Source organism: Watersipora subatra, chromosome 1, assembly GCF_963576615.1.
Source record: "Watersipora subatra chromosome 1, tzWatSuba1.1, whole genome shotgun sequence".
Classification (NCBI taxonomy): domain Eukaryota; kingdom Metazoa; phylum Bryozoa; class Gymnolaemata; order Cheilostomatida; family Watersiporidae; genus Watersipora; species Watersipora subatra.
The window spans coordinates 24,600,189-24,622,696 of record NC_088708.1 but is presented as its reverse complement, the minus strand read 5'-3'; the positions used below and the strand labels follow the sequence as shown (position 1 = coordinate 24,622,696).

Here is a 22,508-nt window from a genome sequence, read left to right as displayed (position 1 = left end):
CTTCAGGAAGGTAACTTATGCATTTGACAGGGCGGGTTTGTTTAGCTTTGGCCATGATACAGCACATGAATCAGCCAGCTAGATGTTTAAGATTGTTTCGGCAAAAACTTAGCAACATAAATTAATTGCTACACAATCACATTGAACCTGTGTGATAAACAACATGAAACACTGTTAGTGGGGGGAAAGTGAGTGTCTTTATTGCATTATCTTATTCAGACATACAAACAAGAAGCAGGATTATATCAATTTCCTTTTAAGCGGCAACTTTCCTTGCTTCTGGATCATGATGTTTTGCCAGATAATCTGTAAATTCCTCATACGGTGACTTGGTGAAAACAGTATCCTTCCACAAATCAGGTGTCAAGAAGGAGTAGGTCTTGGAAATGGCAAAAAATGTGGCTTTCGCTAAAATGGATTAACAGACAATTATCAATAGCTCCTGTAAGCAAACATAAAATTCCATATTTATCCAAAACCCTACATACCACTGAGACCTAGGAATGAAAAAGGTGGGTTTATTTATCCATTTTGGTATTAACACCCAACTATAGTTGACAATAGATGTGATATTTTTGGCTAGATCGGCTCATCATTTTAAATTTGTGGATACAGTATGGTAAACCAAATTTACTGCTGACAAGTCAAAAACTGAATAACATGCTTTGGAATATTAGTTTCTTGCTTTGTTTGGCCTACTACACTAGACATTCACAAATCTGAGCTCCACTGAAATTTATATCATTTTCCATCACAAATAGAAATCTAGCACAATTAGAGTTGAAAATGAAGATTAAAAAAAAACAGATTTTTTTCAATGTTAATGATTTATTTGATACATTTATTTTGCTCATACAAATTGTCTGTGCATTTATTGAATCGCACATCAGAATGCTGGTGAACCCATTTTTTAGCATCAGTGACTTACATAATTTATTTAAACAAATTCGTACTGTATATTCCTAGCATTCTACAGTCATATAAACATATGTGAACAAATGACCGTATATCCTCAAGTAGAAGCCAATTTTAGAACACAAGCTAAGAGGTACAGCTTACATGCGTATACGCCAGACACCTTAGTACTAAGGAAAACCAAATACATATATTTGACAGTGATGCATGCGAGTTGTCATAAAATTTGACCGAATCGAGTGGTATAAAATTTTACATCGTCTGATGTAGTGAAAAAACCACAAATGTGTTGCAGAATGACTCCAAACACTTTTTGCCGTCTGCATACTACAGTGATTGACGAATTGAGCATATTACGAGTCAGATGAGTTACCACTATTACTACAGTTTACGGCATTATTACTGTCACTACTACTAGTCCCCCAGTAGATAGTCATCAGTAGTCCAATTATCTACTATTTGTAAAACCTACATAGCTGTAATGGGTCTGATCATCACGAAGAAATAACTATAAAAAATAAAAAAAGAATTTTGCAAAGTGAAACCAAGGCCAATATGAGATGCAAACGTGTTTTTCATTGCAAATAGATGATCATTTCCTTTTGATTAAGCAGATACACAATAGGCTAATTATACAACTACTCATCGATCAGAAATGTTTTGTACTAAGCCTACGAAAGCCACTCCGTTTCTGAAGCATTTTGCTTTGATAGATACCTACGGCTTGTTACGATTTATAGGGTTGGCTTATATACGAGACATATGGTACATGCAAGTTAGTGTAGTAGAGCTACTAGCAGTTTCACACAGAGTACCTACGAGAGCCAAAGACATGAAAAAATGGTGAACACTCTTTCAATGCTTGCACGACGAGTTTGTTTGTTTTATTTATATTAAATCATAACATAACAAAATGATAGAAAAAGTAAGGCGCAAATGAGGGCCCATATGCACAGTAGCATAGCAATTCGAGGCGCAGAGCCCGAGTTAATAGATGAGATTGTAAATGAAGAAAACGTAGCTGTTTCAGCAACAGCGTCGACAGACTTTTAACACGGACAAAGCAAAAATGTATGTTAAAAAATGCAATTTTTTTTGCAAAATAGCGATTTTCTGTAAAAACATGATATAAATCATTGGAATTTTTTACGTCAACCAAGAACACAATCCTGGGTTTTTGTTGTTTCAAACAAGCAACGAAATCAATCAGCTTATAATATGTTATTCACAGACCCTCAATATTTTCTAAGGACATCAAGTGATGTTTCAACATGGTCATTGTGTTAATGCAACCATTCACTTATTACCCAACTACAATTGGAAGAGATAAGTTTGGCATTGTCATATATTTAACAGATATCCCCATACACAACTGTTAATTTTGATGAAACTTTACAACTGACTGTCAAATGGGGTGAGCCATATGCTGTCCCGTACTGGCAACTAGGCACATTGACTAGATAGGCTTATTCGAGCAGTCCATTAATAATATAACGGTTACACGAAAATTGGTTTTTACATTCACATCTTTTAACATGCAAGCTGTATTTTCTTGCTGAAATATACAACTCACCAAAGTTTCCAAGAGTAGCCGTGGCTCCTACAGACTGGGTATAGACATCTTCAATGCCAGCCATGGTGAGCAACTTTTTAGGCACTGGTGCAGCAACGATACCTGTACCACGCGGTGCAGGAATCAGTCTCATAGAACTGCTTCCGCATTTTCCATGAACCTACAATCAATTGTAGAGATCACAAATTGGAAACTAACGAGATGAATATTTATTACACATCAATCAAGCCTCAACCTTTATCAATTGAGAGCAAAGATGGTTAATTGTCATACGCAAGAACTGAATTATCTACACCAAACCAGTAATCAGATATTCCCCCAACAGGATATCTTCAAAGTAAAAGCTCAACATTTCATAAAAAGACTCAAACAAGTTGCATCTTCACACAAACTGGCAGCATTTATATCAGAGTACTATTATGCTTTGAATAGATGCTGACCTTTCCTGGAATGGTGTGTGGATTTCCAAGCTTATTACCCCAGTAACCACGCCTCACTGGCACAATTGACAGCTTCCCAAGAATGATGGCACCACGGATAGCTGTGGCTACTTCCTTGGAACACTTGACACCCAACCCTACATGACCATTGAAATCGCCTAAAGCCACGATCGCTTTAAATCGAGTTCGTTGACCGGCAGTGGTCTGCTTCTGAACAGGCATGATCTTCAATACTTCATCTTTCAGTGTAGCACCAAGAAAATAATCGATGATCTCAAACTCCTGCAAAAAGAGCTATATAAAAAAACTGACCTCTTCAATTGAGAGCTCGAAACTGCGCAGAGAAAGGCCAGAAAACTAAATAAATGTACTATTGACATACCTTCACTGGCAGAGAGAACAGGTAAATTTCTTCTAATGTTTTAATCTTCATATCTTTGACTAGTCGACCAAGTTTTGTAGCAGGAATCCATTCTTTGTCACTATCTTTGCCACCTCGTCCACGGCCTCTTCCACGTCCTCGCCCCCTGCCACGGCCTCTTCCACGACCACCAAAACCTCCACGGAATTCACCGGCTGGAGCGCTTTCAGGTGCTGGAGCTGCTGCGTCCGCCATTTGCTACGAAGAACGCAGAAATAAGCAAGCATTTTTTTCCTCGCAGACATTCGTTTTACACATAGGCTAGTTATGAAGCTAGGAAACAAATCTAATAACGTTGATTACATGATTAACCAATTAATGTTGATCAACTTTGGTTTTAAAGTTGCAAAGCAGCTCCCACTAAATTCGTAAGCCTAGTACCAGCTGCCTTAGTGAAAACGATGTAATGCAAGCGGTAGCTAGTCTTGTTGTGAAATTTAACACGGGCCTTTTGGCAAGGTCCTACTATAACAACAGTGAACGTTATTATTTTTATAACGAGTACACGTTTTGAACGCTTAGCCTAGTCTCGGTAAGCACTATTGCAGCTATTAACTAGTTACAACAAATCATTCAACATAGCATTTTGTAAATCATCAGATGATATTCATTCAACGTTTTAAATAATTCTTGGGTTATCATTTTTCATACTACACTATATCATAATATTCGAACTTCCCCTCTAGAAGTAGCCATTATCATGTATGATTTTGATAAAACTCATTAGTTAAACTAACGCTTGTTGGTGATCCTACTTTTACACAACGAGAGACATGCGAATATATCAATTGAAAAAAACGTTACAAACAAGTTTAATAAAGCAACAGTAGATTTTGCTATGAAACTAAAAGAGTTAAATTTTACGCTAACTGAAGATGAATGGAAAATATCGAACGCAACAGGCGATGAAGCTAGATTTAGATATTGTTAACAGGCTTACGTGTTTCTTTCTTTCGATTTTATTAGAAAAGGAGGAAACAGCGTAATGTTTTTCACACTATCGGATAGTATGCGAGATCGGAAAAACCGTCTACACGGTCGGTCTTAGTTTCCGGCAGTACAATAGCTATGAGTCTAAACAGAAATGCTTTCTTATTGTCCCACGTGCGCTAATATTTTGAAAGTTGAAGAAACGAGCGGATCAGTAAATTTAGTTTGCAGTGCATGTCCTTATGTGCACAGGGTTAAGAGAAAGGTGATTAAATTAGTATTCATGATCGAACGTTTAACTAGTTGCAGCTTAATACCTTAGCCAAAGCTTCGTAAGTTTTAAAAGCTGCTACTGACCAACTGCTTACCAACCACCTACTGCTTCGCTGACCAACGCTACACTTATGTTACAAAGTGTCAACTTTTTAGTTGCAGACTAGTTCAATCTAGTAACTAGCATAGAGATCTAGATAGCTATCTTTGATATCTATCGATATTATTATGTACGTTAGTATGTGAATGAACTGAACACCTTTGTTGCAAAACCAAAATTCGCTTATGCAACATTGTTACTCATTGTAAATTTAGTTAATAGTCGGAGATTATTTATCAAATTATTTTTTATGTTGTCCTGATTTCAAATGTGTAATTCAAACAGCTGTAACATATGTTCTTGAGTGTTTATGTAAGCTAAATTTTGAACATTTCAATTTTTATTGGTTAAAAATGACAATCTGTGCAGGTATGATCACACCACGTACATTTTTATTTACTTATTTTGCATTTAGCAATACCTACAAGACCAGATTTTGGAAACAAAGAATTTATATGTATACATTTTAGAAACAAGAAATCCTCTCTTGACACATGCTGATATGTAATCTTGTTATGAGTGGTTTGGGAGAAATTTATGTTATGCATAACTAATCCGAATTTACATACAACATTTTCATTGAATTTGTTTTGTCATCTTATTCTAGTTTGACTATGTTTAGTTTGTGCACTTTCGCTTAACGTGCAGGAACTAATTTGATTATTACTGGTTCAAGTACTGCTCAAGGCGTTAAATTATTGTAAGCAATACTTACATTTACCAGTAAAAATTGATTTTTTATTCTACAGTTCCAACAATTAAAATACCCAACTAACAAAATTCTAAACAATTAATATTAATGACAAAAGGATAAACTAGCTAATGAAAGAGACATCCTTACTCGAACAGTTGTCCATGTTTGTTTGCTCAGTCCCATATGGCTGTGAGTCTCAACAGTCAAATGAGAGTTGTGACAGTCCATAGGTAGAGTTTTGGCAGATGGTGGGAGAAACGAGAGCTGTAACAAAGACTACTAGTAACAAAATCGGAACAACAATTTATAAATTTGAGAAATTGTTCAGTGAAAAAAAGAGGTTCCAGTTTATTATGAACACCTCTGTAGAATAGAGAATTGACGCTCAAAAATTCTGAAAGTCGCGTAGTAGCACGTTTATTTACTAATTTAATCACGATTTTGCAAAAAGTACGATAATGGTTAATAATCTGATGTCCAAGAAGCTTGTCTGTTTAAAAAACTGCAATAATGTTGAATGAAGCGCGTTGGTACATAGAAGTAAGATTTGGTCCAAACTGCAATTAGTGAGTTAAAATTTTGTTTGCATGCTAATTTAATGCCTTCAAGTACTTCAGTCGACTCTTGTTGCTGGATCTTTCAGTTTCCTGTATTGGCTGTAGAGGCTTCCTGTATTGTCGGTGATGTGGCGTGCGCGCAATTGTATACTTTGGCAGGTATCCATAGTGGTTTTACACGAACAGTGTGTTCATTAGCATATTAATAACTGCCGACGCTAAAACCATAACTGTTAAAAATGCTGGAGCCAGCCAATGCCTCAACAAAAAACAAGTATGCTAAAAAAGCAGCATACATTTTTGTAAACACCCAAGTACAAACAGCCAAAAACATCAGACCCTCTACTTTTTTAAAAACGTACGTTCCAATTTTTTGCGCTATTTTGTGAATATACCATATACATTATACAATTGGTGCTCTCGGTCTAAATGGTTATGTATACCAGGCTAATCAATGTATAAGAATGCTGTAAAGTCATACACACATGCTGTTTTTAAGCTTTTCACATGTGGTGTAAACCAGGCCGCCCACAGCTTGGTATCATTGCATCTGAATTAGATAAAATTTTACCAAAATTTTCTTTAATTATAATTAGTTTATTACACATACTACAGTGCACCCTCAGGATACAATTACCCTGATATATGAGTTTTTTCATCTTACAAAGTGGAACATGGTGATTTTTTCACCTCACCATACGAATCTTATTTCATCGCACGAATTCAACAAAATTTTTGTCCGAGTTTAAATTTTGCAGTCAATGGGCTTACAACGTACGTCAAAATAATAGATATATAGTAAATAGTAAATATATGCAAATTTAACACTAACAATTCAATAGTTAGTCTTTGAGAATGGTTAGTAATCGCGTTGAATTTCGCCAACTGATGCATACATTGATGTGCCTGACAAAATAACATTTTGCCCAGGACTTGCAGTGAAAAACCGTGTTAGCAAATCAACCAAAGGAATTAGAAAGAAATACATGCCTCCATTTTCATCAATTAGTAATTTTTCTGAGATGATAGTTTCATAGCAGAGTAATCAAGCAGTTGTTTTGTTAAAATTCTAGAGTAAAACTTACAAAGAAAAACTGAAAATAAGATAATTCAACCACGTTAAAATTTATTAATGCTTTGAATATGATTTACCCATTGCTGTAGGTGCCCGTTTAGTAGCCAATTAGTATGAATCACTTGTTATCTCTACTACAATCTACTTTTAGCTGCATTGTTGATTATTTTTCATATCTCGTAACATCCGAGAGTCCATACCTAAATAAATCCTAATTTTATGAACTGGTAATATTGTTTATTCATAAACAAGAGTTAGTGGAACATGGACAACTTAAAATATTTGCAATGTGATTATGCTAAGTGAAAAGTACATGAAAAGCTTCAGTGGTTTAGGCCACGCCACTTGGCTCGTTTTATTCCATTATATAGGCTGAGTAAAACAAGGTCAAATAAGGTAAAAGTTTGGGATTTGTTAGTCATCATGAACGTCTATATGGAAGTGTCTCTTAACGAAACAGCAGTGAGTTACGCTATAGCGTATGGCTACTCTAACGAATAATAGTTCAGCGAACCATTGCCTATTTTAGGTTTCGCGGAGGACCTACCCTAAATTGAAGGAAGTGGATGATGTGCTCGGTGGATCTGAAGCCTGGAAAAATGTGGACTCTACAGAAGGTAATCGATTCCCTGTTCTGAGACATGAGATTTGCATAATTCTCTTGAGATTAATAATTCTACAGTGGTTGTTATCGCCTTCAGTACACTCCTTTACGTAAGCTTTGCTCTTAATTATTTGTTGGTGCTCTTATTCAACAATTAACACAATTTATTTTGTAACACATTCGGTTAACATTTACATGTATTTTATATAGTGTATATGTCTTGCTAGAATTGCACTTGGCATGCCTCATTAAAGCATCATCACTCAAGAGAGTACAAACGGACGCAGACAAATTTTAGCCCATACATGACTACATTGTCATTAAAACTGAGTAAGATTTGATGTTTTTCAACAAAAATGCTCATTCTGAATCTAATAGACAAGTCATAGAACTGTTTAGCTCAAGCCATAGAACTGTTTAGCTCAAGTCATAGAACTGTTTAGCTCAAGTCATAGAACTGCTTAACTCAAGTCGTAGGACTATTTAGCTCAAGTCATAGCACTGTTTAACTCAAGTCATAGGACTGTTTAACTCAAGTCGTAGGACTGTTTAGCTCAAGTCATAGGACTGTTTAACTCAAATCATTGGACTAATCAGCGTCCTATGCTTGCTGAGGTAGACCCAAAACAGCACTAGCTTGTACCAAACTTATATTCGATGCCAAAGGCAAGCTATTGAATTGAACAGTCCTAAATGCCTTACCATGCCATCATGGCTGTATCGTAGGGTAAACAGCTGTGCTTTGGAAAATCTCTGCTTGTATAATCATTCAAAGTTTTCAATGGTAACATTGTCTTCTTTAATGCATGAAGAGCTATGAACAGGCAACTCTATAATACAGTCATACTTCGACTTACGAGCTTAATGCGTTCCAAGACTGAGCTCGTATGTCAATTTACTCGTATGTTGGTGCAATTTATTTATATATAGAACAATTAAATATATATTGATTGGTTTCCATACTCTAGAAAATGCAAATAAAACACTCAAAACAAGATATTGTAACAGAAAGAACATGTTGGTTATTGTCCTAACTTACCATATGCTTTCAAAAAGAAACAAATAAAAAATAATGCAAGGAAATGTGATAAATTAAAATGTAAAATGAAATACATACAATAGCAGCTAACGCTAGCATTTGCCAGGGGGGAGAGATAAGTTATCCTTCATTACAACAGTTGACTTTGATAAATTTGGATTTTATCAGTCTTAAAAGACAAACTTAGAAGCAAACCTAAAAGCAAACTTTCATTTTTAACTTAACGTAATTAAAATTTCTTCGGCGTTCATAGTTTTAAGTTTCTTGCTGGTTAGCTAATTTTTCCTTTGTTTCGCTTTCACGACTAGCCGGCCATTTTAAGATGAACCTATCCAAGGACGTTTGCCTTTGTCGCCCTTTCAACATGTTGCGATTAGGACGAACACAGGTGTCGTCACAAAGGTTTAATGCACAACCACTAGCCAACTTGTCCGAATGTCTATTTTTATAGTTTTGATAGATAGCACCGGCCTTTTCAAAAAGCGTCGTTTCAGTTACGCTGTCACCTGCCAATTGTTTATCTTTTATCCAATGCCTGAGCGGTCTCTCCATCAGCGGTCGTGAAGATCGCTGCGCCGTTTAGAAACTATGGTTAGTCCTTTTGCGAGCTAAACGCCCTGAATATAATCCTTCTGTTTGATAATTGTGGATGTATTTCTGTCATATTGCTGAGCTAGCTCAATCACACATACACATTTTGCATATTTTTCAATAATTTTCCGTTTAATATCAATTGTTATCATTTGCTTTTTCTTTGCATTATTTTTCATTTTACTATCAAACTTTCAGTCTACGCGCAGTACTTTTAATTCACATAATTCTGCACTGGAAAGCGCGCACAAAAACGCGGTACAAAAGTATAACCTGAGCAGTTGAAATACAGATTGATGCTGTTGTCATAAAACACCTCCGGCATACTTGGCAACCGACTCACGTGCTAGTATCTCAAACATGGCTCGTATGTTAGTGCTAAAACTTGCTTACAAGCTGGCTCATATCTCAAGTTTCTCGTAAGTTGGAGCACTCGTAATTCGAAGTATTACTGTAGAGGGGTAGCTGAGCCTGGTTCTAGCACTCGTGGGTTCACATATGTAGTTTCTGCTCCTGTATACCACCGGCGGATGATGACATGTTATGGCTGCAAGCCATTCATTAAAACAACGTAGGACTGGTACTAGAGCTAGTTTGAACTTGTTGATCTTCGAGACTTTGATTAACCAATGGAAAGTTAGCTATTGGTCAGGTCAGAACCGAATCAAGGTTTAGTATGTTTTCGGGATTTGAATCATCATACTGTTTACAGTTAGTCTGAGCATAGCCTGCTTATATCCCTGGCTAAGTTTTGGCTTGAACACTTTCAAGTCAGTGCTGAATATTTATAGACGTTGGCTGTTATTTTACCTTGAGCATCGGCGCAGGGTGTCATTTATTTGCATATATGCATACCTAGTTTTTTCTTTATGCTTGCAGAAACGTGCCCAAAATGTAGTCATAGCCGTGCGTACTTCATGCAAATACAAACAAGGTCAGCTGATGAACCAATGACAACATTCTACAAATGCTGCAGTCCCCAGTGTGGGCATAGGTGGAGAGAGTGAAAGAAGCTTGCCAGCCGGCTATCACCGTGGATGTATCTCTCAGTTGTAACTGATAATATTCACCTTTCAAGTTGTGTTGTAACCGTTGTAAGGCCAGTGCAGCTACTTTTGGGGATGTGAATTACTGACGGCATGTCTTGGTCTGTATGGCAGCTTATTTGCTATGGTGTTATTCATAGCATGCATAATACACACCAGCCATCAATTACCATTTTCGTCTCAATTTTTTGACTCCTAAGTATGTTCTTCATGAACCAACAGACCAAACTTGAAACACAACTCATATTAGTGATCCAAGTTGTGTGTTTCTGTTGGAAAGGCGAATAAAAACTGCTTCACTGAATTCATCAAGCATTCTTTTTTCATGTAGGACAGCAAAATTTAGAACCATTAATATTCAAGCTTAAAGAATTTCTAACATTGTGAAATATGTCACTAGTTTTGACTGTTTTAGTCATGGGCATAGGTTACAGTAGAAAAGAGGAGACAATTCTAAAATAGCTATGCTTTGCTCGGGTACTCTCTTTTTGTAAATGTCACTAACAGGCTGCAGGAAACTGTTATACTCTTTACTGTACCTATGAGACATGTCAATCGAGCTAAACATTTTTAATATGCAACCTTTTAAATACTTGAAAAAACCCATCTGCATTGGTTTAAGTTAATTTTCATTTGATTCGTACAAGTGGAATCGATTTGGGGTTTCATTTGCGAAACAAATGTAATGGCTCAGGATTAGAATTTGTTTAACAATTCAAATTATTGTGGCAAAGTTCCCAAATACCCATACCCGAGTAAACAGATAATTTATCAGTTATAAAATGGTAGCAAAAGTTAGTTTAGCCCAGCTACTCGATCGAACATTTGTGAAATTGCTCTTGAGAAAAGCTCTTGTTCTGTCAATGATATTTCAGGGAGTAGACACATAGGTAGCGAAACAACCTCATTTACACAATACTGGACAGTAACCACCAAAAGCTTGTTTCAAATTTAAGTGCTGTCCTTAACTTTTACCAAAACAATTCACACCTAATTTGAGTTCAACTACATAAACAATTTGGGCACAGCTCTGTTTACTTCGTCACATAGTTGACCGTGTGACTTGGAGTACATTGATCTATAGCAGCCTCAACTCTTCCAATTTTTAATGAACTGGTTTGTACTAGCAAACAAAACCAAACTTACATTCTGGGGGAAGGTCCGCAGCTATTCACAAGTTATTTTTTCAAGCGCAGTTCTGCATACGCTACAAGATTGTCTAAATTTTGCATCATCTTGTGGTGTTAATTAAATTAGGTCTCGTAAAATATATATAAAATGTATGTATATATATAATGATGTATATAATAATATATATAATGTATATAAAATACATATATACGGCGCTTTGTTTGTAGCGCCTATGTTTGGAGAATGACAACTTGCGGACTATTAAATCTAGCGTATTGCTACTTACATTTCTTTTTGGTATCAGAATGCAAATCAGATTATCTTTTAAGGAAATGTGGCTGAGTAATTGCGCATCTTCAAGCAAGAATTCGACATTTACATGTATGTATAAGCTAGCTTACTCGACAAAAATCGAGTCAAAGCTTTCACAGTGATCAGCTATGACAACAAAACTATGTCAAACATCCTACAGCAGGGTGACTATGAGTTAAGGAGTAACAACAACTACTCGCTGAGAACACTTTCATCTGGAACAGAATTCACCCAAGCTTGAGCCACGCATAAGTCAACTTTCCTTCCTTACTTAACACTGACAACACCAGATAAAAACAACAAGCTGGTATTCTAAGGACCCAACTTGCTGCTGTAGAACCCTACACCACTCGTAATGGCTAAAAAGTTCGTACCCTACTCTAATTTTGTTTTGATATCATTTGATTGTCCGTATAAATGCTTTCAGAAAAGATTCTAAAAGATTTATTCTCATTCAGCTCAAACCCAAAACTGATTTGCCATCCTCTACCAGGTCAAACCAGATTCTTTGATTTTCTAGAGCACCTGCATCAAATTAGCATCAGGTTCCTCTGGGTCGTCACCAGAAATCAGCACATCCATGTGGACAACTACTCTGTCTACTGCTTCCATTATCCTCAACATTTATCAGTAAAATATCTCTGGTGCAAAGCATAGTCCAAACGGGAGCTTATTTTACAAGAATTGCCCAAATGGAGAAAGGAATGTGGTAAATTCCAGAGACTAGTAATAAGAGAATCTCCCAAAAACTACTGTTGGAATTGAGTTTGGAGAAAGTGTCCTTAAAACGTTTCTTGCTTCACCTGTCTGTTTAGGTGTGTAACAGCAGAGATATTCTCAAACTTCTGTTGCTCTTAAGGACCACCAACATAGGCAAGCACCAGTCTAAAGAAATCATAGCCAGCTCCACTACCCCAGTTTTACCATTCTCTTTAGCTCGTACTAGACGTTAAGTAGACACTTCTATGACATAAACTTCCTATTAAATAAATTCTAATTAACATAAAAAGTTTATGCAGTTTTTGTTTCGTATTACATAAAAAATTCCATATAGAGTAAAGCATTAAGTTGGTGCCAGTTTCCAAATTTGATTTGAATAACGAGAGTCCCATAGTGAGTCTTAAAATATTGTTTTCTTTCTTGCCGCACTAGGGAGAGAAAACGACTTATGGGGTACCTCTATTACATGTACTAGTGCACTCGCAGTCTAGTGTGTCATAAAAGACTTATTGGGTACCTCTATTACATGTACTAGTGCACTCGCAGTCTAGTGTGTCATAAAAGATCATCAGGTATGCCGATAAAACAAAAAGAATAAGTAGCTGCATAATTTGTTGTACAAACTAGTGTATTTACTTACATGGCATTGTAGCTAAGAGGAACCTCGTCTTTTCCTCCACTTGCCTATATATTAACTCCTTCACTACGGTATTACTACGTCACCGACTTCTCGAAACTTATCGTCGCTACCTGTAACTGCCATGGCCTCAGACATTAGTGTAGCCTAGAGCCCACCAACTCGATTATACAACATTTCCTTTCATTTTTTTCACGCCTCAAACCTACCAGAAACACACACGAAAAAAATAGACGTGAACTCATCCAGAAACTCACCTTGTTGGTGGAGTTTACCTTACGATTCTTCCATCAACTCGTTTGATCCAACGCCAATCCTGGGCTCTCTGTACTGCCATAATTTTCGCCAGCATTTCTCTCTCTACCCCCTGTGGTCCCTCCACTTCCTGCACTACCACCGTTACCTCTGTCACTACTGATACCTCCACCGTCACCAACGTGCCCAACAACGTCTCCAATACTACTTCCAACCCTGGCTAGCCCAGACTTTTTGTTGTGTCAGTAATGACTCCTTAACCTCACGTTTCGTCTTTTCTATTTTCACTACGCTCTCCTCCATAGAGGAGGGCTCGATAGGCATCCTGTGGGAGGGCTTTACTTGGGTCGTAACCGACTGCACAGGGGATGGCACCACAGAGCTAGGAGTTGACATAGGCCCATACCTATCAAACTCGGCCTGAACCTCAACTAGTGTGGGGCCAGGGTACTACTATCAGCACTTCTCCTCTGGACCTCAGCCAACTGCTCAATCGCCGCTCTGAATGCCTCACATTCTCCAACTCTTTGACCATTACTCCGCGCTCAGCACTCAATTTGGCCAACTCCTCGAACTGCTTTTGTACTTCCTCATTGTCATTTTTGGTGATTCTCCTCTCGTAACCTCTCATATTCAACATTCTGTCACTAGATACATCCCCTAAAAAGCTTCCTCTTCCCACTTCTTTTACCATGGCTGGAACTTGTTTGACACTATCATATTAGTGAGCTGGTATCATTGCTTGTTCTACTGTCAAATCTGGCATGGACTGCAGCTTCTCTGAAGGCTTATAATTCTTGAGACTAACTACCATACCATATTTGGTAAGCTCTTCCTCCAATGTCTTATAGACAATACTCAGTCTGACAATGCATTTTATCGATAAATACATCTATTCTATCTTTCTCCTGGACCATCCTGTTAAAGTTATGCTATTATTTCTATTATTCTATTACTGCTATTATTTCGATGAAAACCATAATGTATCAAAAGCTTGCAAAACATTTTTGTTGGTGTCCTCTGAAATATTCCTACTGCGCTTGATGTCCTCTGCCCATTCATCAAAAAAAATATAAAGAAGAGAACTATCTGATTGCTCTCCTGATTTTTTAGTCCATTGGCCTCTCTGTATTGTCTCTACTTAGCTTTCGGGATCATGGAAATAGAATGCACTGAGTATTGTCAGAGACGGTGGTCTATAGCCAATACCTGTTTTGCTACTTGGGGCACATTTGCTTCAGACCCGCCCATCTTCTTCACTAAGACTGATCAAGGGGGTTCGCTTCCGGTGTTCTCAACTCAGTTCAAGCTTGCCTAAAGCAACAACCTCTCTAACTAGTATCCTTCACCCTGTAAATCCCAAAGTAAACACCGCTGCCACCATTTTGTATGGATATCATTTGATTATCGCCAGTATATTTAAAAAAAAAGGAAAGTTTTTTTTTTATTCAGCTCAAACTAAAACTGATTTGCCTTCCTGAATAAGAAATAACTGGAATCCCTCACTAGAGTCATCCTACTCTATATATATGGTATATACATATATAAATCTCAGTATTTGTTTGTCAGTCTGTCGTTCGTGTGTCCAATTGTAGCGATCAAGTTAGAGGGAAGAAAATCCACATAGCCCTGCAATTGAACTTGGTGCTGCCAGTTCTGCAGACAGGTGACCTAACTACTAAGCCACATGTGTGAAGAGCCTAGTAAGCATTGCCTCACATTCCTGTAACTGCTTTGGCCATTAGTTTTTGCGCACTCTGGTCACCCTCAGTGGTGATTCATGGACAGTCAGCCTGTCCTCTGCACCGGTTGCCTTGGGTGGTCTAATGATGATGACCAATGATAGCGCTGCTTTTGGGTCACCAAATTTTGTTTGTTGCCGCTCTTTTTCTTTGTCTTGTTTTTAGTTTAGTTTTAGAGTGTAAGCAGATAAGACTTACCTGACATATTTACAGCTATTTTTCACAAATAGCGAATAGACTAAAGAATGTGACGCTAGTATGCTAGTAATGTGATTACGGAGGCACAAGGTTAGTGAAATAGATGTTATACATAATATGTCATTTTGCTTGCTATTCTGTACTATTTGTCAGTTTTCCTGCATGTTATATGTTTCTACATAATGCTTTATACATTTTATGCTTTTTACTTTGTGTAGTAATATTCCACTAATTAGAATGCTTTTATCCATTGTATAGGTTTCACGATCTACATATCTAAAATAGACCAGTGAGCTATAACTCCAAACTTATCACGCTAGTATCTAGCAAAACTCTACAGTGAAACCTTATCCGGTGTTTGGAGAAAGAATTTATCTGCAAACAATACCAAGGCTCTACAGTTGAGCAATAATACAGTTCTACAGTCTACAGTCCACAGTTCTACAGTCTACAGTTACACAGTTCTACAGTTTACAGTCACAGTTCTACAGTCTACAATTCTACAGTCCACAGTTTACAGTCCACAGTTCTACAGTTACACAGTTCTACAGTCCACAGTTCTACAGTCCACAGTTCTACAGTCCACAGTTCTACAGTTTACAGTCCACAGTTACACAGGTCTACAATTCACAGTTACAGTTTTACAGTTCGGACAGTTTCGAGGCTCTACAGTATACCGAGCACTGCAACTACATAGGTCCAATTCAGCTAAGTGCATTTACATGTGCCTATCAGCCGCAGCATTTTTTAGTAGATTGTTAAATGTTTGTACCACAATATTGGTGAACAATCTGACATCCAAATAGCTTCAGCTTGAGGCTGGCCTTATGTATTCAACTGGTTCATTAGAAGTAATTGCTGTGAAACATACGTAACCATTCACACTACACCTTCCATTTTTCATTTGATACTTTTTATCTCTTGAAACATTTGGTTTACCTTAAAGATTTTTTATCATTTTTTGTAAAACAGACATCAGTTGGTGACCCTTGGGCTGCTTTGTACATCATCATCCGCTATAAGGACTGCGTGCGGGGGCAGTAATGTCGAGTGATACTGAGGGTGGTAGTTCGCGGGCGCCATCTCCTGATGGCTCGCTGTCGGATAAGTTAGATGATGATCTAGGTTCTGCACACACTCATTTAGTTACAGCGCAAGCGAATAGTACTAACGATGTTGGTAATCCTGAAAACAGTCCTTTTGAACCTAGAAGGTCAGAGAGATCTCGTAACCTTTCTCTCATAGGTAAAGAAAGTAGAACTTTAGAGTTGAAAACATTTTTAGTCAAGTCCATAAGTACTCAGTTGGTCGAGTATACTAAGTTGATATCAGATATTGAATCTTTTGATTTACACCAGTTAGAGGAATGTAGTTCTACCTTCCAACAGGGTTTTGATCATATCTGTACAGCGTACAAGGAAATGTGCGTTTTATGTGCTAATAAACCAGATAAGAGTGTAGAAAGTATGCGATCTATCGAATGAGTTTGAGACTATCAAGGAATCTATGACAGAAAGAGTGGCAGCCCTACAGATTCAGGATGAAGAAAAAGAAAGAGAGCTCAAAGAAGCTGAGTCTGTACTGCAGAAAGCGAAGGAGCAGTTTGCAAAAGAGATGCAAATCTATGAAGAACTCAAAAGACAAAGGCAAAGTCGAAGAAATCCCACACCGAAAGAAGCAACTCCTGTCACACCACAAGACGTAATTGTTATTACTGAGAATGACACACCTCGGCCATTACCCCCACTTGCCAGTACAGACAAAGTAGAGCGCTCTGCAACGCCCGCCTCAGATGGATTAGATGCAGTGCGTCAGCTTGCAGAAAGTCTTGTTTCAACAATGAATAAAGCCACTGCAAAAAGAACATCAGTAGAACCTTCTCTTTTTACAGGAGATTTGCTAGATTTTACTGACTGGCAAGTAGATCTAGATGCTTATTTAGAGGCTGAAAACATCAATGGGAAGGAACGTCTCAGACACCTAAAAAGGTTCGTTGGAGGAGAAGCCAAGAAGTGCATCAATGGACACTTTGTGACCAATACTAACGAAGCATATCTAGATGCAAGAGCTATGCTTAAAGAGAGATATGGCAACAAGCAAAGAATTGTTCGCACTTTTCGCAACAAGCTTGCTGCTTGGCCGAGAATACATCCCAAAGATGGGAAAGCACTCAGAGAATTTGGAGATTTTCTATCACACATTAGAAGTGGAATGCAATCAACACCAGGGCTCGCTATACTAAATGATTGTCAAGAAAATGAAAAGTTGAGTGATAAGTTGCCAGACTGGCTTAAAAACCGATGGGCCAGAGTAGTAGCCAAAGCAGTCAAGGAAGACTCCTATCCAAGCTTTAGTGAGTTTACGAGCTTTGTACAAGACGAAGCAGACGTCATGCTACTACCAATATCGCTGCAAGCATCAAACCCCCAAAACAAAACTGTTAAACAGCAAGTTCGAACCAGAACTTTCAAGGCGAGCACCATAGAAATCAAAGTTCTGTGTCTGTTCTGTAAAAAAGATTCTCATGCTACTACACAGTGCTTCAAGTTAGAAGCTCTGCCCTATGCAGATAAAACCAAATTTGTGTTCGATAATCGTTTGTGCTTCAGCTGCCTGCGAGCTGATGGTCATCGATCAAAGGACTGCCCAAACAAGGCCACATGTAAAAGGTGTAGTAAGCCTCACCCAACAGCAATGCATACATTTGAGAATATAGGGAGGACTAGGAAGGACCATCCTGAAGAAAGGATAGCTAAACCACGTGACAACAGCACCACAATGAATACTAAAGTAAGTGCAGAGGCAAGTCAAGCTGAAACCCGCAAAGAAGTGAGGTGCAATACGGTTAGAACCACCAATGATGGCGTGGCTTGCATGGCAATCCTGTTTACGTCAGCGCAGGAAGTGGCAAAGAAAAACTTGTGTACGCTCTCCTTGATACACAGTCAGACGCTTGTTTCATATCAAAAGAAACAGCTGAATTTATTGAACCAAGAGGTAGACCAGAGCAAATCACTATGAGCACGCTCAATGGATGCTCTACGCAAACAACAAGTAAATATGTTAATATCAAACTGAGAGGATTCTCAACTAATGAAGTTACATCCATAAATGCTTATGAGCAAGATGCTATCACATGCAACAGAGAACAGATACCAACTGCAGCAAAAGCAGATGCAACGGGCCACCTGCAGGATATCGCCGAAAAGCTACCTCCGCTACTTGACATACCAGTAGGTCTCTTGATTGGTACTGATTGTCCACAAGCCCTCACTCCGCTTGACTCAGTACCTGGAACGGCAGGAAAAATGTTTGCTATGCGAACAATGTTTGGATGGACTCTGTGTGGAGGCAAACCTCAGAATGGAACCAGATCTATACACAAGACAGATACTAAGGACAAAGAGATTCTGAACATACTTGACCAAGAATTCAAAGATACTGAATCTGGTATGGTATCACAGAATGATCTGCAATTTGTAAAAATATTGGAAAATGGAACTACTCAGACCCCTGATGGAAATTATGTTCTGCCACTCCCGTTCAAATACATGCCAACTCTCCCAAATAACAAAGTACAAGCACAAAAACGCTTAGATCAGCTAATAAGAAAGCTCAAAGCAGACAAGTCTTACAAAGCAGAATATTTCAAGTTTATGCAAGCCTTAATCACAGCAGGACATGCAGAAGAAGTGACAAACACATCCCTGACAGATAAGTGCTGGTATATACCTCACTTCGGAATACGGCACCCAAAGAAAAACAAGCTACAAGTAGTCTTCGATGCGAGCGCCAAGTATAACGGCATCGCTCTGAATGATGCACTCCTTCAAGGCCCCGACCACATTAATAGTTTAGTGGGTATACTATGTCGATTTCGGCTAGAAAAGATTGCTGTCTGCTGTGACATTCAGCAGATGTTTCATAACTTCTATGTCCAGCCAGAACACAGAGACTACTTAAGGTTTTTGTGGGTAGACGAAGACTTGTCTACTTGCAAGGAATACCGAATGACTGTTCATCTCTTCGGTGCTACCTCGTCACCTGGAGTAGCCACATTTGGTCTAAGAAAGCTTGCCAATGATCATCGCAGCATATCTGACGAAGCAGCAAATTTTCTCATCAATGATTTTTATGTGGATGATGGGGTGACAAGTATTGCCAACCAACGTGAAGCTATTCAATTGATTGACAGCGCAAGGAAGATATGTTCAAAAGGCAACATCAGGCTTCACAAGTTTGTTAGCAATGATCGACACGTTCTTGCCACAGTTCCGGAGACCGAAAGGTGTGAGACAATTCAAAAGCTTGATTTGCTGCAAGACCACCTACCAAATGAACGAACTTTAGGCCTAGAGTGGTGTATTGACACCGATCGTTTCCAGTTCGTCAACAACATTAAAGAAAAGCCAACAACTAAGCGTGGTTTGTTGTCAACCGTAGCCCAAGTGTACGACCCTCTTGGGCTCCTTGCTCCTTTCATTTTGAAGGGCAAACAGCTATTACAAGCATGCACATCGTCAAAAGAACCATGGGATCAACCAATCAGTTGTGACTTGCTTGATGATTGGAATGCTTGGGTATTCGAACTCCAAAAGTTAGAAGCGGTAAAAGTGTCGAGATGTATCAAGCCACCATGTATGGTAAGCCCACGATATGAACTTCATCACTTCAGTGATGCAAGCCTTAAAGGATATGCAGCTTGCACATACTTAAGATTAATAGATCCAAATGGAACCACGAGCTGCGCATTGCTAATTGGAAAGTCAAGAGTCAGCCCATTGAAACCAATCACAGTTCCTAGACTTGAACTCCAAGCAGCAGTTATGGCCACACGCCTGAGCACTATGGTAAAAAAGGAGCTGAGAGTTAATGTAGACAGTGAACACTATTGGACAGACTCCAAGATAGTTCTGGGCTACATTGCCAATGATACCAAACAATTCCGCATGTACGTCGCCAATAGAGTTCAAGAAATCAAAGATGCGAGCTCTCAAGAACAGTGGAATTATGTGGCCACTACGGATAATCCTGCAGATATTGCCTCTAGGGGTGCGAATATAGACCAACTGTTGCAGTCAACATGGTTTGGTGGACCTTTATTTCTGAGACAAGCCAACCTTGAAAGCTACATAGACAAACACAAGGTCAAAGGTGATCATATAGAGAATGATCCAGAACTTAAGACCGTCAAAGCTATGGCCACATCAACTATACCCAAAATCCAGATGTCTTCTAGATTTGAAAAGTTTAGCCAGTGGAAGGATCTGACTCGAAGCATTGCGGCGCTTAGCATGCTACCTAAAAGAGCTGATAATAAAGACAAAAAAGTAACTCTTGCAGACTTATCTCAAGCCGAAACAAGAGTAATCAAGGTTCTTCAAACTGAACATTATGCTGATGAAATTTCTCAAATAAAATGCCAAAAAAGAGTGGGAAAGAAAAGTTCCATCTTCAAACTCAACCCACTGTTAGACGGATCTGGAATACTTCGTGTTGGTGGAAGACTTGATAGAGCTACTACATTAGAAGAAGTCGAAAGGCGCCCAGCAATTATTCCGAAAGACACCCACATAGTCAAATTGTTGGTACAACACTTTCATGAAAAAATACATCATCTTGGTAGACAAAGTACTTTGGCAGCAATCAGATCTGGAGGCTTCTGGATACTCAACGCTTCCAATGTAGTCAAAAATCTCATCAGCTCTTGTGTTATATGTTCCAGACTCAGAAAGCAACCTGAACAGCAACAGATGGGCCAGTTACCTCCGGAACGAATAGAGCAAACCCCACCATTTACTCATGTAGGCATGGATGTATTTGGTCATTTTATGGTGAAAGACCCGAGATCAGAGCTCAAACGGTGGGGACTGTTGTTCACGTGCTTATACTCCCGAGCCATTCACATCGAACTGTTAGAAGAATTGACCACGGATGCATTTATCAACGCATTGAGATGTTTTGTGGCCATCAGGGGACCTGTTTTGACGCTATTTAGTGATCAAGACACCAACTTCGTGGGTGCACAGAATGAGTTTCAAAGGCAAATCGAGGTGACTACAGATGAAGATGTAAGAAACTACCTCATCGCAAATAAAATAGAATTTCGAATGAACAGTCCAGAAGCGAGTCACCAAGGAGGTGTATGGGAGCGAATGATCAGGTCTGTACGAGCTGTGTTAAATGGCATGGCTGCTAAGTATAAGGGAAGGCTTGGGACTCAAACCCTGAGAACTGCTTTTTATGAAGCGGCAAGTATATTAAACCATAGACCGCTCACAACAACCAACATCAGCAACGCTGATGAAGATATAATCACTCCCAACCATTTGTTGACCATGAAAAGCACCCAGCTTGCAGCTCCACCACCAGGAAAGTTTCAGAATGACGAGCTCTATAGGCGAACACAATGGAAAATAGCTCAGCAATTTGCTCAGGAGTTTTGGGTCGCCTGGAAAGCCGACTACATGCGGCATCTAACCCTGAGACAAAAGTGGTTAAGTAGTAAAGAAAGTGTCAAGGTGGGAGATGTTGTGCTTCTAAAAGAAGACAATCAGCCTAGGAACGCCTGGAGATGGGGAGTTATTGAAGACGCCATAAAAGGTGAGGACGGTCTTGTACGCAATGTGATCCTGCGGCTTGCCAACAGGCACTTGGGCAGAATGGGCAGACCACTGGGACCTGCGACAATGCTAAAACGACCTATCCAGAAGATAGTCGTGATCGCCAAAGCGTAAATGTGGCTTTGGACGTTATCGTAGATATAGTGTAGCTTAATCAAATAGCATGATCATTATATGTAGAGTATTTTAGCAATTATATATTCAATAAATCAAAACTTTAAAGAACATTGGGACCATATTATTTTAGTAAATATGATAAATTTAGATGGGAGTGTGAAGAGCCTAGTAAGCATTGCCTCACATTCCTGTAACTGCTTTGGCCATTAGTTTTTGCGCACTCTGGTCACCCTCAGTGGTGATTCATGGACAGTCAGCCTGTCCTCTGCACCGGTTGCCTTGGGTGGTCTAATGATGATGACCAATGATAGCGCTGCTTTTGGGTCACCAAATTTTGTTTGTTGCCGCTCTTTTTCTTTGTCTTGTTTTTAGTTTAGTTTTAGAGTGTAAGCAGATAAGACTTACCTGACATATTTACAGCTATTTTTCACAAATAGCGAATAGACTAAAGAATGTGACGCTAGTATGCTAGTAATGTGATTACGGAGGCACAAGGTTAGTGAAATAGATGTTAT

General features: G+C 38.7%; 3 protein-coding genes across 4 annotated transcripts in view; 2 read left to right on the top strand and 1 right to left on the bottom strand.

Moving 5' to 3' along the window:
• Positions 1-178: 178 nt before the first annotated feature.
• LOC137397436 (small ribosomal subunit protein uS5-like) overlaps positions 179-22,508 on the bottom strand; it is a 476,780-nt gene continuing 454,450 nt past the window's right edge. Inside the window, exons 1-5 of one of the 2 annotated variants that reach the window (XM_068083727.1) lie at positions 4,290-4,401; positions 3,311-3,547; positions 2,929-3,210; positions 2,489-2,648; positions 179-408 (exon numbers count right to left, since the gene is read on the bottom strand). In XM_068083727.1, the coding sequence (XP_067939828.1) occupies positions 257-408; positions 2,489-2,648; positions 2,929-3,210; positions 3,311-3,544 (828 nt within the window). In that variant the 5' untranslated portion in view covers positions 3,545-3,547; positions 4,290-4,401 and the 3' untranslated portion in view covers positions 179-256. Of the gene's footprint in view, positions 409-2,488; positions 2,649-2,928; positions 3,211-3,310; positions 3,548-4,289; positions 4,402-22,508 lie in introns of those variants that run through there. The other variant, XM_068083732.1, reaches the window with a different exon arrangement.
• Positions 4,385-10,562, top strand: LOC137397445 (DNA-directed RNA polymerase III subunit RPC10-like). The gene is made up of 3 exons (XM_068083737.1): positions 4,385-4,544; positions 7,508-7,595; positions 10,092-10,562. The coding sequence occupies exons 1-3, from the start codon at positions 4,434-4,436 to the stop codon at positions 10,217-10,219; spliced, it is 327 nt and encodes a 108-aa protein (XP_067939838.1). The 5' UTR covers positions 4,385-4,433; the 3' UTR covers positions 10,220-10,562.
• LOC137385475 (uncharacterized) lies at positions 18,271-21,990 on the top strand. Its single transcript, XM_068071946.1, has one exon. It carries the CDS (start codon positions 18,271-18,273, stop codon positions 21,988-21,990), a length of 3,720 nt encoding a protein of 1,239 aa, XP_067928047.1.